The sequence below is a fragment of the Xenopus laevis genome, chromosome 3S (assembly GCF_017654675.1).
Source record: "Xenopus laevis strain J_2021 chromosome 3S, Xenopus_laevis_v10.1, whole genome shotgun sequence".
Taxonomy (NCBI): domain Eukaryota; kingdom Metazoa; phylum Chordata; class Amphibia; order Anura; family Pipidae; genus Xenopus; species Xenopus laevis.
The window spans coordinates 7,297,921-7,314,122 of NC_054376.1; the positions used below are offsets into that span (position 1 = coordinate 7,297,921).

General features: G+C 41.9%; 1 protein-coding gene across 1 annotated transcript in view; it reads right to left on the bottom strand.

Annotated features, from left to right (window-relative positions):
- polr3b.S (polymerase (RNA) III (DNA directed) polypeptide B S homeolog) overlaps positions 1–16,202 on the bottom strand; it is a 52,737-nt gene that overhangs the window by 14,988 nt on the left and 21,547 nt on the right. Inside the window, exons 13-19 of the mRNA XM_018254857.2 lie at positions 15,790–15,951; positions 14,427–14,627; positions 13,982–14,144; positions 9,821–9,974; positions 6,955–7,029; positions 4,089–4,187; positions 2,973–3,100 (exon numbers count right to left, since the gene is read on the bottom strand). Of these exons, the coding sequence (XP_018110346.1) occupies positions 2,973–3,100; positions 4,089–4,187; positions 6,955–7,029; positions 9,821–9,974; positions 13,982–14,144; positions 14,427–14,627; positions 15,790–15,951 (982 nt within the window). The remainder of the gene's footprint in view (positions 1–2,972; positions 3,101–4,088; positions 4,188–6,954; positions 7,030–9,820; positions 9,975–13,981; positions 14,145–14,426; positions 14,628–15,789; positions 15,952–16,202) is intronic.

A 16,202-nucleotide genomic window follows, 5' to 3' on the forward strand; every position in this document is an offset into this window, starting at 1 on the left:
AAAACAAAGGATGCACAAGAAACCTTAAAGGAAACCAATGTAGGTCTCTATAAAAAGATATTGCATAAAACAGCTCATATGTAAAATCCTGCTTCATGTAAATAAACCATTTTCATAATAATATACTTTATTAATAGTATGTGCCATTGGGTAATCATAAATAGAAAAATGCCATTTTAAAAAATAAGGGCCACCCCCTGGGATTGTAGGATTCACGGCACACACAAACATACCAAACAAACCATACAGGTTAGGTCACATGAGCCAATTAACAGACAGAGTTGTGTCTTTTGCTTCCGCACTTCTTCCTGTTACAGTTAGAGCTGCAGTATTTCTGGTCAGCTGATCTCTTCCTGTTACCATTAGAGCTGCAGTATTTCTGGTCAGGTGATCTCTGAGGCAGCACACAGACCATCACAAAATGATGGCTCAAGGCAAGAGGTGTGAAAGGGCAATATTTACTTAAATATATATACCAGTTTGATAAGATTCTTTCATATGCCACTTAATGTGATGTAAACTATCTGTTGCTTAAATGTTAATTTTGGGGGTATAGTTTTCTTTACTGAGTCAAGTCAACTAGTGATGGGCGCATAAAACAATTAGAAACCTCTCTCAAATCTTTCCTAAGCAGAAGAACATCAGAGCAGCCTCTTTCTTTCTCCTGACAACTTCCTTGACTACTTGGTGGTCAGACTGGTCTGAAACTGACCAGCAGGTGGCGCTGTTGGAACAAAATTCATTCATATTAACAGCACATGTATCCCTTAATATCTTGGAATAAAAAGAAAATAAATAATGAATGTAAATGACAAAAGTGCTTAGAATAGCACTCTCGTCAATTTTATTCACTTATTTTAAAGGTTTACTTATGCTTTGACAAACCCACAGGTGAAACAGTCTTTGGATACATTCTTTCAAGAGTCAGAATCAGAGAACAGTTTTCAAGTAAGAGAAAAACTTTCAAATACATCAGTGAACTCTGTCTTTTTTTAGACCATTTGGTCTGGTTTTCCTATTGTGATATTAATACAATTTAAATGCACATTTGAATGCGCTATCCACCTTTGAGGAGGGTTGCAATCTTTCCGCTTAGTCATTTAGTCAGGTGACTTTGTTGTATCCCAGTAAAACAAAGGTCTTTTTTTTTATTGCCTAAAATATCCAGCCGGCTTTGTTCGAAGCATCGGCAGTAACGTCAGCGGATTGTATCCAAGGAGCTAAATGTGTGGGACCCGGGGTCACAACAGCTGAATACACCAAGCTCAGAAAACAGACAATGAATTGCAAATGACACTCGCAACAAAACCGAGTGAGAGGGAGAAGCCATTCACCCAGGATACAACAAAAGGACTTTCTGTACAAACTGATCCCCGTCTGACTGCGTGTGGCAAATAACTAAACACTTAAAAAGCCGACTGGCACAAAACTAAAATCTGTTATTACATTGAGAATATATTAAACATAATCTTTGCCCCTAGCGAATGGGACAGGCCGCATTTTTATTGCGCTTTCTAGTGACTTATTAACTGGCAAGAATAACATTTGTCTTTAAAGGGATACTGTCATGGGAAAAAATTTTTTTTCAAAATGAATCAATTAATAGTGCTGCTCCAGCAGAATTCTGCACTGAAATCCATTTCTCAAAAGAGCAAACAGATTTTTTTTATATTCGATTTTGAAATCTGACATGGGGCTAGACATATTGTCAATTTCCCAGCTGCCCCAAGTCATGTGACTTGTGCTCTGATAAACTTCAATCACTCTTTACTGCTGTACTGCAAGTCGGAGTGATATCACCCCCCTCCCTTTTCCCCCCCAGCAGCCAAACAAAAGAACAATGGGAAGGTAACCAGATAACAGCTCCCTAACACAAGATAACAGCTGCCTGGTAGATCTAAGAACAACACTCAATAGTAAAAACCCATGTCTCACTGAGACACATTCAGTTACATTGAGAAGGAAAAACAGCAGCCTGCCAGAAAGCATTTCTCTCCTAAAGTGCAGGCACAAGTCACATGACCAGGGGCAGCTGGGAAATTGACAAAATGTCTAGCCCCATGTCAGATTTCAAAATGGAATATAAAAAAAATCTATTTGCTCTTTTGAGAAATGGATTTCAGTACAACATTCTGCTGGAGCAGCACTATTAACTGATGCATTTTGAATGACAGTATTCCTTTAAGGGAAGCAATGGAACGGTTTCTTGGGTGAAATGTTTCCATATTCTGAATTAACGGTTTAAAAGAACTTGCCGCTGCTTCGAGTAATTCTCCTCGGTACCCTCTGACTTACAATTGATTAGGGACCCCCCCGTTCAGGAATGAAGGATGGAAAAAGTTATGTAGAATGACCCAGCAGGCAAAGGGTACATAGATCATTGAATTATAAATAATACACACTTTTAAAACCCTGGGCCGGTGCTCCTATTGGCAGAAAACGGCACCGACCGGGTTATACCAGTGAGCCCCACGGAGAGATCCTCTTCTGGCTTCTTTTCTTCAAATTTCCCGGGGCAGACGCATGCGCAGTTGAACGAAATAGCCGACCTTTAGTTAAAGTTTGACTTTTTGTTTAACTGCCCATGTGCAGCCGCACGAAGAAAGAGGAAGAAGGAAGAGGATCGCTCCGTGGTGCTCACTGGTATAACCCCAGGCTGGTGCAGTTTTCTGCTGATAGGAGCACACGCCTGGGGTTTCAGGTAAGTCAATACAATAACTTAGGGGTGCATAACTTTTGGCACCCCCAAGTGCAAGACGACTTTCCTTCTGCTTTAAGGGCCAATACACACGCGTGTTTGTACTCCATTGACTCCAGGGTTGTCATGTGGTAGAACACACAAAAATGCAACACATGGCAAACACAGGTACAAATGCTTGTCTGTATTAGTCCTTTAGCATATAAACAAGGGGTGATCACAATCCACTACACATAAGGAGAGCAGTGTGTGTTGGGACAAAACAAAATCGTACCCATAGCTTGTTTCCCCATAGCACACTGGTAGGTGTTTCTTGGGGACTGATTGTGGTGCGGGTAAGGAATGAGACCAGCACAAACGCCGAGCAACGTGAATGGCTCAATTTCCAAGTGTGTGGTGTGTCTACAAAACAAAGCAAAGGCATCGGTTATACTGGCGTTTTGATACAATCACACAAGCAATAAACATTATACAGGTATGGGATCTGTTATAAGGAAACCCGTTATCCAGAAAGCTGTGAATTACAGAAGGCCCATCCCATCTCCCATAGACTCCAAATAATCCAAATTTTTAAAAATGATTTCCCTTTTCTCTGTAATAATAAAACAGTCGCTTGTACTTGATCCCAACTAAGATATAATTAATCCTTATTGGGTTTATTTAATGTTTACATGATTTACTAGTCGAGTTAAGGTATGAAGATCCAAATCACGGCAAGATCCGTTATCCGGAAAACCTCAGATCCTGTGCATTCTGGATAACAGATGCCTGTAGTTCATTTTCGTTGTGAACCCCTAAAACCTTAGGGAGACCAAAGAAAACCACAGAATGCAGCAGAGAACATCTATATGTCACAATGTCAGAATAAGAAGTCTGGTCATTTCATGTGTTTTTAGAGGTTTGCCTTACTATTTATCTTTATCTGGGGCAGACCAGCAACCACAAGCAGTTTATTACGGCTATGCAACCTCTCTCCTATAATAAAGGGATGGATTTTGGACTTAAAGTCCCTATGCTTTCCATAGTGGGGGTGCTCAAGAGATTCTCTGAGAAGAGAGGGACATCGAGTTCTAGAATCCACCACTCGACAATGGAACATCATAAGGGAGGGGTTACAGGACAACCTGGGGCTCATTTATCAACACTGGGCAAATTTGCCCTTGGGCAGTTACCTGTAGCAACCAATCACTGATTAGCTTTTTAAAGCAAGTAGAACAGCAAATGCAGCAATTTGATTGGTAACCGTGGGTTACTGCCCATGGGCAAATTTGCCCAGTGTTTATAAATGACCCCACCCAAGTCTAAAGCGGCTGGTGCATTTGTTTCTACGCGGTTTTCTGATAACAGTAACAGGGAGAAAGTATAAATAAACATCCTGCTTTCGACTTACTTGGTTACAGTGTGCTCATAAAGAGCTATGTTACAGTCGTTTTCTTCATTCACGTCTAAATACTCGACAAGACTTTCATGAAGGAAATCCTCAAAGCTCCTGAAAAATATATAAAAAGAATAGTTACAGCATCGAGATTAGCCGGCACTCGCGTTACAAAAATAGCTGAACGCCTGGGGGCAGTCATAAAATGTAGAATAATCGAACAGCAATGTCCGCACTCTCGGGTTTAGAAAGTGAAAAAGTTATTAAAGGGCATGTAAAGGCAAAAAAATAAAATCCCATTTTTACTTTCTTTAATGAAAAAGAAACCTATCTCCAATATACTTCAATTAAAAAATGTCTACCGTTTTTATAAGAAACCTGACTATTTGCAGTGAAATTCTCCCTTCTTTTACTGTTTTGGATAGGAATTGTCAGATGGTCCCTAACTGCTCTGCAGGGAAACAATCATACTTATGAACAGCAGGGGGAGCCCCCGCCTTACTTCCCAGCCGTGCAGCTTTGTTTATGACGATCCCTAAGCAGCCCAGATCACACTGAGCATGTGCACAGTCTTGGTCTTGCAAAGATGTATAACAAAGTTACAAGATGGTGACCCCCTGTGGCCAACTTTGAAAGCATAAATTATTTATTTGATTAGGCTTGTGGTGCAGTAAGTTCATGTTTTTGTTTAGTATACAAAATACAGCATTTCTAGCCTTATTCTATTTTAGACTTTACATGCCCTTTAAAAAGACTATAGCCGAAAAGTTTTGATTAAGGCTAGAGTGCTAGCAGAAACATCAGTTATTTATGAGGGCAGGGGCATACAAAGCGACTGGGGGAGATTAGTCGCCCAGCGTCAAGTCGCTTCTTCTTGTGGCGACTAATTTCCCCGAACTGCCTCCCTCCTGGCTAGAATCTAAATCCGGCTGGATGGCTCTCTGAACGCTTCATTTTCCAAAGTTGCCTCATGAGAAAACGAAGCGATACGAATGCCATCCAGCCGGCAATTTAGAATCTAGCCAGCGGGAAGGCAGTTCGGGGAGATTAGTCGCCCAAAGAAGAAGCGATTTGTCGCTGGGCGACTAATCTCCCCCAGTAGCTTTGTTTGCCTCTACCCTTATAAATAACTTTTTCACTTTCAAAGACCTGAGAGTACGGACATTGCTCATATGTATGCATGTTAGGGGTTACTATGTTTGTTTTTCTGGTAGCCAAACGGAATATGTTATAGGCCTGTACAGGATATAGTTCAACATCTAAATAGATAGACAGCCATAATATTGGTTTAAAAAAAAAAAAAAAACACACACACACACTCCACTAAGAAAATTTCATTGCTTTTCGCATGTAATTGCTGGTGCCATTGCAGGTCAGGTGATTATGGCTTCAAAATGGAGTGGTTGGGGGGGCAACATACAGGGGTGCTTCGCCAATGAGGCAAGTTGAGGCTGTCGCCTCAGGCGGCAGCGCCCCACTAGGTACCAGGGGCAGCAAAAATGAACTTCCGGGGGAGCGAATTTCCGGGGGAGGGGGGGGCAGCAGCAAGTGCTGCTGCCTCAGGCAGCGGAGGGGCCAGGATCGCCCCTGGCAACATAGGCTTTGAGATAAGGTTTTATCTTTGAAATAATTATTTGTGTTACCACTTACTGAAATTCAAACACTAAGGGCAGGTTTAACGGGTCGAAGTGGAAATTTTAAATTTTCTTTTTTTTTTTTTTTTTTTTTATGGGCAAAACGTTCAAATACAACTAGGGAATTGTTAAAATTCAATTCGAGTTTTTTTTTTTTTTTTAAACTCAAATTGGATTTTCAAGATTTATCATACACTGGCCCTTTAACAAATCAAATTTGATTATTCGCCACCTAAAACCTGCTGAATTGCTGTTTTAGTCAACGGAAGACGTCCTGGGATCAATATGGAGTTGTTTGCTGCCTTCCTGACAAATACGCAAATCAAATTAGATTCATACGAGTTTTTTGTTTTTTTTAAAATAAATTTCGATTGGTCTAATTTCGAGTTCCTGGGTGTTTTTAAAACCTTTTGATAAATGTGCCCATAAAGGTGGCCATTGATACTCCGATATTATCATAGGAAACAAATTTTCGTACGATATTCAGTGCACGTATGGCATGAGAAGAGCCGGCCGATATCGATCGCCCAGGCCGTAAATTTTGATCGGGTGCCTTTGAAGGGACCCAAATGAGATAGTGGTTTCAATTTCTAGTTTAATAAGAATAATAGGCAAATTTGTATGGTCAGCACAAGCCCTATCCATTGAGCACATATTAAAAATAAGGGTATACTATTATTATTTGTATTATTATTAACATGTATTTTTAAAGCACCAACATATTGTGTAAAATAAATGTGCTTATACAAAGAAATCACATGATTGGGTATGGGATCCGTTATCCGGAAACCCATTATCCAGAAAGCTCCGAATTAAGGAAAGGCCTTCTGCCAGACTCCATTTTAACCAAATAATCCAAATTTATAATAATTTCCGTTTTCTGTGTAATAATAAAACAGTCGCTTGTACTTGATCCCAACTAAGATATAATGAATCCTTAATGGAAGCAGAACCAGCCTATTGGGTTTATATGATTTTCTAGTATACTTAAGGTACGAAGATCCAAATTACAGAAAGATCTGTTATCTGGAAAATCCCAGGTCCTGAGCATTCTGGATAACAGGTCCCATACCTGTATAACATACAGAGTTACATACATAACAACCAATACAAAAGGTGAGGAGGGACCTGTGCAAAAGAGCTTATAATCTAAAGGGGAAGGCCATTCCTTGTCTTCTATAAAAGGTACACAGATTGTCCATTCATTAACACACAAGGTATAGAAAAGAGGTTAGTGAGCACTTTACCTGTATCCCTGAGAAAGCTCCTGGATGTGCTTATTTGTCACAGCAGACCTTTGGTTTTTCACAATAATATAAGGCCTGATGGGAAACAGGACATTATTGTATTAGAGAGGGTACAGAGAAGGGCAACTAAGCTGGTAAAGGGAAAATCTTAGCTATGAGGAAAGACTGGCCAAATTGGGGATGTTCACTCTGGAGAAGAGGCGCTTAAGGGGTGATATGATAACTATGTATAAATATATAAGGAGATCATATAATAATCTCTCTAATGCTTTATTTACCAGTAGGTCTTTCCAGATGACACAAGGTCACCCATTCCGATTAGAAGAAAAGAGGTTCCATCTAAATATTGGGAAGGGGTTTGTTACAGTGAGAGCTGTGAAGATGTGGAATTGTCTCCCTGAATAAGTGGTACAGGCTGATGTATTAGATAGCTTCCGGGTCAGTCTGGGGGGCCCAGGGCCCACTAGGGCTGCTTTCCCAGGGCTCCTTCTGCCCCCCCTTCTGCATCGGCGTGCTGGGCTACATGTGTGCGTATGCGTGCTGCGCGTGTGTGCATGCATGCTATGTTTTTGCCGCGACCGTCCGACAAAGGGAGGTCGCGGCAGGAAGACACTGCAGGTAGAGGTCGCGGATCTGGGCCGGCGGGGCCAACAAGAGCCGGAGGCCCACCAGGTTATTTTTCCGGTGTCCCAATGGCCCAGTCCGACCCTGGATAGCTTTGAGAAGTGGTTGGATGGTGTTTAGCAAATGAGGGAATACAGGGTTATGGAAGATAGCTCATAGTACAAGTTGATCCAGGGACTGGTCCCATTGTCATTTTGGAGTCAGGAAGGAATTTTTTTCCCCTCAGAGGCAAATTGGAGAGACTTCAAATGGTTTTTTTTGCCTTCCTCTGGATCAACTGGCAGATAGGCAGGTTAAAATAGTTAAATGGTTGAACTTGAGGGACGTGTGTCTTTTTTTCAAGCTAACTTATAATGATACTATGGTTTGTTCCCCCAAAAAATACACAAACGGACATATTTGCAGGAGAGAATATCACGGACAGTTACTAGTGCTGGCATTTCCCCTGGGAAGTTACTACTGGCAATTATGGGTGTTTTGATGCTTGGGCAAGAGACTATGAAATGTGGGTTTGGGTGTCAATTTGTTAGGCAACCCCCCAGTGAATGTAACTGCTAAACGTGGGAGCAACACTGTGCTATAGTCATCCTATTTCCCATGGTAGCCAGGGTAGCCACATGTGCACTATAGTGAAGTCATTGTTTTGACTGTACTGCACATGCACTGGTCCTGGACGGGTACAAGGGATCATGGGAAAGTGCTATGTACGGGCACATGGCATCATTGAAAAATTCATGAAAAAATAATACTTGGCTGCTAAAGTTGAGGAGGCCTGTCAACCAGAGCCAAAGTTCCTGGGATATAGCCCCCCAGTTCCATGGGCACATATATCAAAAACCAAGAGAATATCCCATAACTCTTAACATCTTAAGATATTTTATTAAAAAAATCATATCATATATTAATGATTTTTGAATAAAAGAACTTTTTAAGATATTAAAAGAGTTATGGGATATTCTCTTGGTTTTTGATCATTGAAAAATGAACAAAGATGGAGGTAGGGTTGCCACCTGCCGGTATTTTACTGGCCTGGCCGGTAAAAATGATGGTTGATCCCAATGTTATGAAAGGATAAGTAAACTTTTAAAATAAGTGAATGTAAAACTGATGAGAGTGCTATTCTAAGCCCTGTTGTCATTTACATTCATTATTTATTTTATTTTTATTCCAAGATATTAAGGGATACACGTGCTGTTAATATGAATGAATTTTGTTCCAACAGCGCCACCTGCTTGTCAGTTTCTGATCAGTCTGACCACCAAGTAGTCAAGGAAGTTGTCAGGAGAAAGAAAGAGGCTGCTCTGATGTTCTTCTGCTTAGGAAAACAATTAGAAACCTTTCTCAAATCTTTCCTAAGCAGAAGAACATCAGAGCAGCCTCTTTCTTTCTCCTGACAACTTCCTTGACTACTTGGTGGTCAGACTGGTCAGAAACTGACCAGCAGGTGGCGATGTTGGAACAAAATTCATTTATATTGACAGCAGATGTATCTCTTAATATCTTGGAATAAAAAGAAAATAAATAATGAATGTAAATGACAAAAAAGCTTAGAATAGCACTCTCATCAATTTTACATTCGCTTATTTTAAAGGTTTGCTTATCCTTTAATAGGGACCTAAATATATATAGGTAGGCCGGTATTTTTTCCCAGAAAAGGTGGCAACCCTAGATGGAGGTGCAGTGCCGACATGGGAAGCATTAAAATCACTGGATGGGGGGGGCTAACGGATTGCCACCTCCCTAGTGATTTTGGGTGTCAATGTTCCCTTAAGCCCCTTAGCAGAGTGGCTGAGATATAGAACATTGTTTATTTATTTTTAATTGGTGCGACGGAAAGAGTTGAAATCTCAGGCATGCAAATAATCAAACAACAGAGCCCAGAGAGTCAAAAGAAGCAGACAAAAGCCTGATATGAAAGGAGTACAAAGCAGAAAGCTCTGCAGTCAATTAAACTCATCTCTCCCAGCAAGTTGAGCGACTGCCTGACTGTCACCTCCAAGAGGAAACCTGGTGACAAAGGATGGCATGTGGCATTTAGCCGCTCAAGTGGCCTTGGAAGGAGCAACAAGAAGTTGCCGCTGCCTGTGAAGTGCAGCCGCCTCCCAGCACACGTCTTGACCGGCTTTGTTGAACGGTTTCTTCTTTTTTTATTCCATTAGACCAATTAATCTCTCCATTATTGGCTCACCAACAATCAGATAATGAAAATCCTGCTGAAAAGAAAGGGGAAGTTACTAATTACCTGCACAGTCTGCCCCCGTCAGAGGAGATGTAGACGCAGCGGTCGGTGATGTTGGTGGAAATAGAAACAAATTCGTTAATGTAGCCGGCTCTTCGCATTAACCGGAAGGTTTTCACCAGCTTCTGATGGTCACGGATGACGCCGAGAATGTTACCTTGAATTGGTGAATAATAGTAATAAGTAATAATTGAGGTAAATATGGAGGGTAAAAAATATTACTGGATCACAGAGTTCTCTTTTCCCTATTTCCCTCCCTGTCTGTGATTTATGCCCCCCTGCTGTGTTGCTCTACATTAGTCATTAAGGACATGAGCATAAAGCACAGCCAACTACATAGAAGATATTTAAAGGGATCCTGTCATCGGAAAACATATTTTTTTTCAAAACGCATCAGTTAATAGTGCTGCTCCAGCAGAATTCTGCACTGGAATCCATTTCTCAAAAGAGCAAACAGATTTTTTTATATTCAATTTTGAAATCTGACATGGGGCTAGACATTTTGTCAATTTCCCAGCTGCCCCTGGTCATGTGACTTGTGCCTGCACTTTAGGAGAGAAATGCTTTCTGGCAGGCTGCTGTTTCTCCTACTCAATGTAACTGAATGTGTCTCAGTGGGACATGGGTTTTTACTATTGAGTGTTGTTCTTAGATCTACCAGGCAGCTGTTATCTTGTGTTAGGGAGCTGCTATCTGGTTACCTTCCCATTGTTCTGTTGTTTGGCTGCTGGGGGGAAAAAGGGAGGGGGTGATATCACTCCAACTTGCAGTACACTAGTAAAGAGTTACTGATGTTTATCAGAGCACAAGTCACATGACTTGGGGCAGCTGGGAAATTGACAATATGTCTAGCCCCATGTCAGATTTCAAAATTGAAAATAAAAAAATCTGTTTGCTCTTTTGAGAAATGGATTTCAGTGCAGAATTCTGCCGGAGCAGCACTATTAACTGATTCATTTTGAAAAAAAATTTTCCCATGACAGTATCCCTTTAAATTAAAAAGCTATGGTCTCATTAACCCTTTCACTTTTCCTCTGCTGAACTCTTAGTCAACAACCTTTTCTCTCATTCTATAACTTAACGGCTTAACTCATAATTAACTCCAATCACAGTATTGGTCATTTGCCTTTGCAAGTGCTTTCTGCCACAGCTAGTGAATGACATCCCCTGCTGGGGAAGCTCAGTAATGCTATCACTTGCTGGTATGGAGAAGGCTTGCGGCTACAGGGGAAGGCTTGCGGCTACAGGGGAAGGCTTGCGGCTACAGGGGAAGGCTTGCGCTACAGGGGAAGGCTTGCGGCTACAGGGGAAGGCTTGCGGCTACAGGGGAAGGCTTGCGGCTACAGGGGAAGGCTTGCGGCTACAGGGGAAGGCTTGCGGCTACAGGGAAGGCTTGCGGCTACAGGGGAAGGCTTGCGGCTACAGGGGAAGGCTTGCGGCTACAGGGGAAGGCTTGCGGCTACAGGGGAAGGCTTGCGGCTACAGGGGAAGGCTTGCGGCTACAGGGGAAGGCTTGCGGCTACAGGGGAAGGCTTGCGGCTACAGGGAAGGCTTGCGGCTACAGGGAAGGCTTGCGGCTACAGGGAAGGCTTGCGGCTACAGGGAAGGCTTGCGGCTACAGGGAAGGCTTGCGGCTACAGGGAAGGCTTGCGGCTACAGGGAAGGCTTGCGGCTACAGGGAAGGCTTGCGGCTACAGGAAGGCTTGCGGCTACAGGGAAGGCTTGCGGCTACAGGGAAGGCTTGCGGCTACAGGGAAGGCTTGCGGCTACAGGGAAGGCTTGCGGCTACAGGGAAGGCTTGCGGCTACAGGGAAGGCTTGCGGCTACAGGGAAGGCTTGCGGCTACAGGGAAGGCTTGCGGCTACAGGGAAGGCTTGCGGCTACAGGGAAGGCTTGCGGCTACAGGGAAGGCTTGCGGCTACAGGGAAGGCTTGCGGCTACAGAGAAGGCTTGCGGCTACAGAGAAGGCTTGCGGCTACAGAGAAGGCTTGCGGCTACAGAGAGTTCTGTGTGCTTCTATCAGTGAGCAATCTGACCTTTTGCGATTAGCTTTAGAATACAAGATCACAGTGGTTATGACCGTTAATTAGGTCATTCTGATTTCGCAGCTGTATTATTAGTGTGTTTTTACTGCTGATAATGTACCCTATAAATATGATAATTTTATGACTTTTTAAATTATAGTTATAATACAGATATGATTGGGGGGGGGGGAGTCAAGCCCAGAAGCAACTTTTAGTTGCAGCTTTGAGAGATCCCTTACATATATTTGTGCCTTTATATGGTCACAGAACCCCTCAGTGACTTCTAATATCCTTATCATTTACAGTAGGGGGTACATTATCCCTTTTAATACATGAGTGATACTCTGAGTTCCCTGTATAACTCAGCCTGCAGCCTTGTGCCTTTATATGGTCACAGAACAACCCCTCAGTGACTTCTAATATCCTTATTATTTACAGTAGGGGGTACATTATCCCTTTTAATACATGAGTGATACTCTGAGTTCCCTGTATAACTCAGCCTGCAGCCTTGTGCCTTTATATGGTCACAGAACAACCCCTCAGTGACTTCTAATATCCTTATCATTTACAGTAGGGGGTACATTATCCCTTATAATACATGAGTGATACTCAGAGTTCCCTGTATAACTCAGCCTGCAGCCTTGTGCCTTTATATGGTCACAGAACAACCCCTCAGTGACTTCTAATATCCTTATCATTTACAGTAGGGGGTACATTATCCCTTATAATACATGAGTGATACTCAGAGTTCCCTGTATAACTCAGCCTGCAGCCTTGTGCCTTTATATGGTCACAGAACCCCTCAGTGACTTCTAATATCCTTATCATTTACAGTAGGGGGTACATTATCCCTTTTAATACATGAGTGATACTCTGAGTTCCCTGTATAACTCAGCCTGCAGCCTTGTGCCTTTATATGGTCACAGAACAACCCCTCAGTGACTTCTAATATCCTTATCATTTACAGTAGGGGGTACATTATCCCTTATAATACATGAGTGATACTCAGAGTTCCCTGTATAACTCAGCCTGCAGCCTTGTGCCTTTATATGGTCACAGAACAACCCCTCAGTGACTTCTAATATCCTTATCATTTACAGTAGGGGGTACATTATCCCTTATAATACATGAGTGATACTCAGAGTTCCCTGTATAACTCAGCCTGCAGCCTTGTGCCTTTATATGGTCACAGAACCCCTCAGTGACTTCTAATATCCTTATTTACAGTAGGGGGTACATTATCCCTTATAATACATGAGTGGTACTCAGAGTTCCCTGTATAACTCAGCCTGCAGCCTTGTGCCTTTATATGGTCACAGAACAACCCCTCAGTGACTTCTAATATCCTTATCATTTACAGTAGGGGGTACATTATCCCTTACAATACATGAGTGATACTCAGAGTTCCCTGTATAACTCAGCCTGCAGCCTTGTGCCTTTTTTATGGCAACGGGACAGCTTGGTGACACGTTATATGCTTATAATACACATTAAAGGATAAGTAAACCTTTAAAATAAGTGAATGTAAAATTGATGAGAGTGCTGTTCTAAGCCCTTTTGTCATTTACATTCGTTATTTATTTTCTTTTTATTCCAAGATATTAAGGGATACATGTGCTGTTAATTTGTTCCAACAGCACCAAAAAAAACAGCCTCATCAATTTTACACTTATCTTAAAGGTTTACTTATCCTTTAACGCCATGAATATCCTGTAAATCACATCCTTATGAATGGCTCTTAGTGATAAACGGATCTTAGATGTCATTTCTGTCACATGACCCACTAAAACCTGTGTATTATAATAAAGAAAGTACCTCTTGTTGGAAAATATGAGGCTATTAGAAGTAACCTTGGAGTTCCATGACCTGCACAAAAGTCTTCGGCCTCGTGCCCCCTACCAGCCCCAACAGCCTCCTACCAGCCCACTCTATGGTAACTTTCTATGGAACCATGCAGCAGCCCCTCTGGCATTTGCCAGAACCCACAGATTGCCAGTCCGGGCCGGCTCGTGCCTTTATATGGTCAAGGAACTCCTCGGTTTATCCTTATTTTTAACAGTAACTTGTTCACTATTTAAACATAGGTGTATCATGAATGTGTATACATATGAAAGGCTTGGTTCAAATGAAGGCAGCTCACCATTTAGGAAGACCATAAAGACATTGGGATAGGACAGTTCCTCTCCACAAAGCAGGTTCACATCCTCCACCCCAAGATTAGCAGCCAGTTTGATAATAGGGCCATCCTCCATATCAGTGGTGATGTGAGTCATCAGTGCCAGATTCTTCACCAAACCACAGGCCTGCGACACAGAGAGTAGCACACAAGGTTTCTCTATGCATTTATTAGACAGAACCCTCCCAAATTTCATGACAAAAAAATGAATTGGCCCTTTTTGGACTGGCAGCCTATTGGCCTGAGTATGGGGACCTCGCGAGGACATGCCAAATCAACTGGCCAAAAAAACTGTTGCATTTGCACCATGATGCAGTCCTGGATCAGTGCGTTCAAACCATACGAGATTGAATCTCACAGTGTACGGCACGCACTTTATCTACCGACTACCACTATATCCATTACTCACCTCTCCTTCAGGAGTATCAGAAGGGCATAGCATACCCCACTGGGACGGCTGCAAAGATCGGGGGCCGCTCACTTTTCTCGTTTTTTCAAATTGAGAGGAAATCCTGGTCATCATGCCCAGCGCAGCAATGTACGATAAGCGCGACAGCACTTGCGTCACACCTTGGCGGTCCATTTTGAACCTTTTTAGCGACCAGTTGCCCTGAAGAAAACCAAAAATAGACACACGTTTAATAACACGGAGCCGATTTCCCCCGTTATAAAAACCACCACATCCAAAAATTGTTTCACCCATAACAGCTTTATAAAAGAATTTAAAGGTAAATCTTTAAAACAAGTGAATGTAAAATTGATGAGAGTGTTAGTCTAAGCACTTTTGTCATTTACATTCATTATTTATTTTCTTTTTATTCCAAGATATTAAAGGGATACTGTCGTGGGAAATTTTTTTTTTCAAAACGAATCAGTTAATAGTGCTGCTCCAGCAGAATTCTGCACTGAAATCCATTTCTCAAAAGAGCGAACAGATTTTTTTTATATTCAATTTTGAAATCTGACATGGAGCGAGACATATTGTCAATTTCCCAGCTGCCCCAAGTCATGTGACTTGTGTTCTGATGAACTTCAATCACTCTTTACTGCAAGTTAGAGTGATATCACCCCGCTCCCTTTTTTCCCCCAGCAGCCAAACAAAAGAACAATGGGAAGGTAACCAGATAGCAGCTCCCTAACACAAGATAACAGCTGCCTGGTAGATCTAAGAACAACATTCAATACCCATGTCCCACTGAGACACATTCAGTTACATTGAGAAGGAAAAACAGCAGCCTGCCAGAAAGCATTTCTCTCCTAAAGTGCAGGCACAAGTCACATGACTGGGGGGCAGCCGGGAAATTGACAATATGTCTAGCCCCATGTCAGATTTCAAAATTGAATATAAAAAAATCTGTTTGCTCTTTTGAGAAATGGATTTCAGTGCAGAATTCTGCTGGAGTAGCACAATTAACTGATGAGTTTTGAAAAAAAAAAAAAATTTCCCATGACAGTATCCCTTTAAGGGATACATGTGCTGTTAATATGAATGAATTTTGTTCCAACAGCGCCACCTGCTGGTCAGTTTCTGACCAGTCTGACCAGCAAGTAGTCAAGGAAGTTGTCAGGAGAAAGAAAGAGGCTGCTCTGATGTTCTTCTGCTTAGGAAAACAATTAGAAACCTTTCTCAAATCTTTCCTAAGCAGAAGAACATCAGAGCAGCCTCTTTCTTTCTCCTGACAACTTCCTTGACTACTTGGTGGTCAGACTGGTCAGAATAGCATAACTGTTATACACTACATCCCTTGTCCCAACTGAATCAAGTTACTTACCGATGAGATGGCATTTACCATGCCGTTGGTTATCTGGTCTTGGCGCATGTGTTTCACCACATCAAACTGCGCTGCCCTCTGCTTGGGGATGACTTGGTCTGCAATCTTTTTCATCTCAGAGTTAAACTTCTTGAATAAATCCTCAAAAAGCAAGGAAAGCAGCTAAAAAGATAAAGCATTGAATTATTAAGTGGTTATTTTACATTACATATACATTACATGTCTGATCTGTTATCCGGAAGCCAGTTATCCAGCTCCGAATTACAGGAAAGCCATCTCCCATAAACTCTATAATAATCATTTAAAAATGATTTCCATTTTCTCTATAATAAAACAGTACCTTGTACTTTATCCCAACTATGATAAAACTAGTCCTTACTGGAGGCAAAACAACCAGAATGCTTAAGATGCAA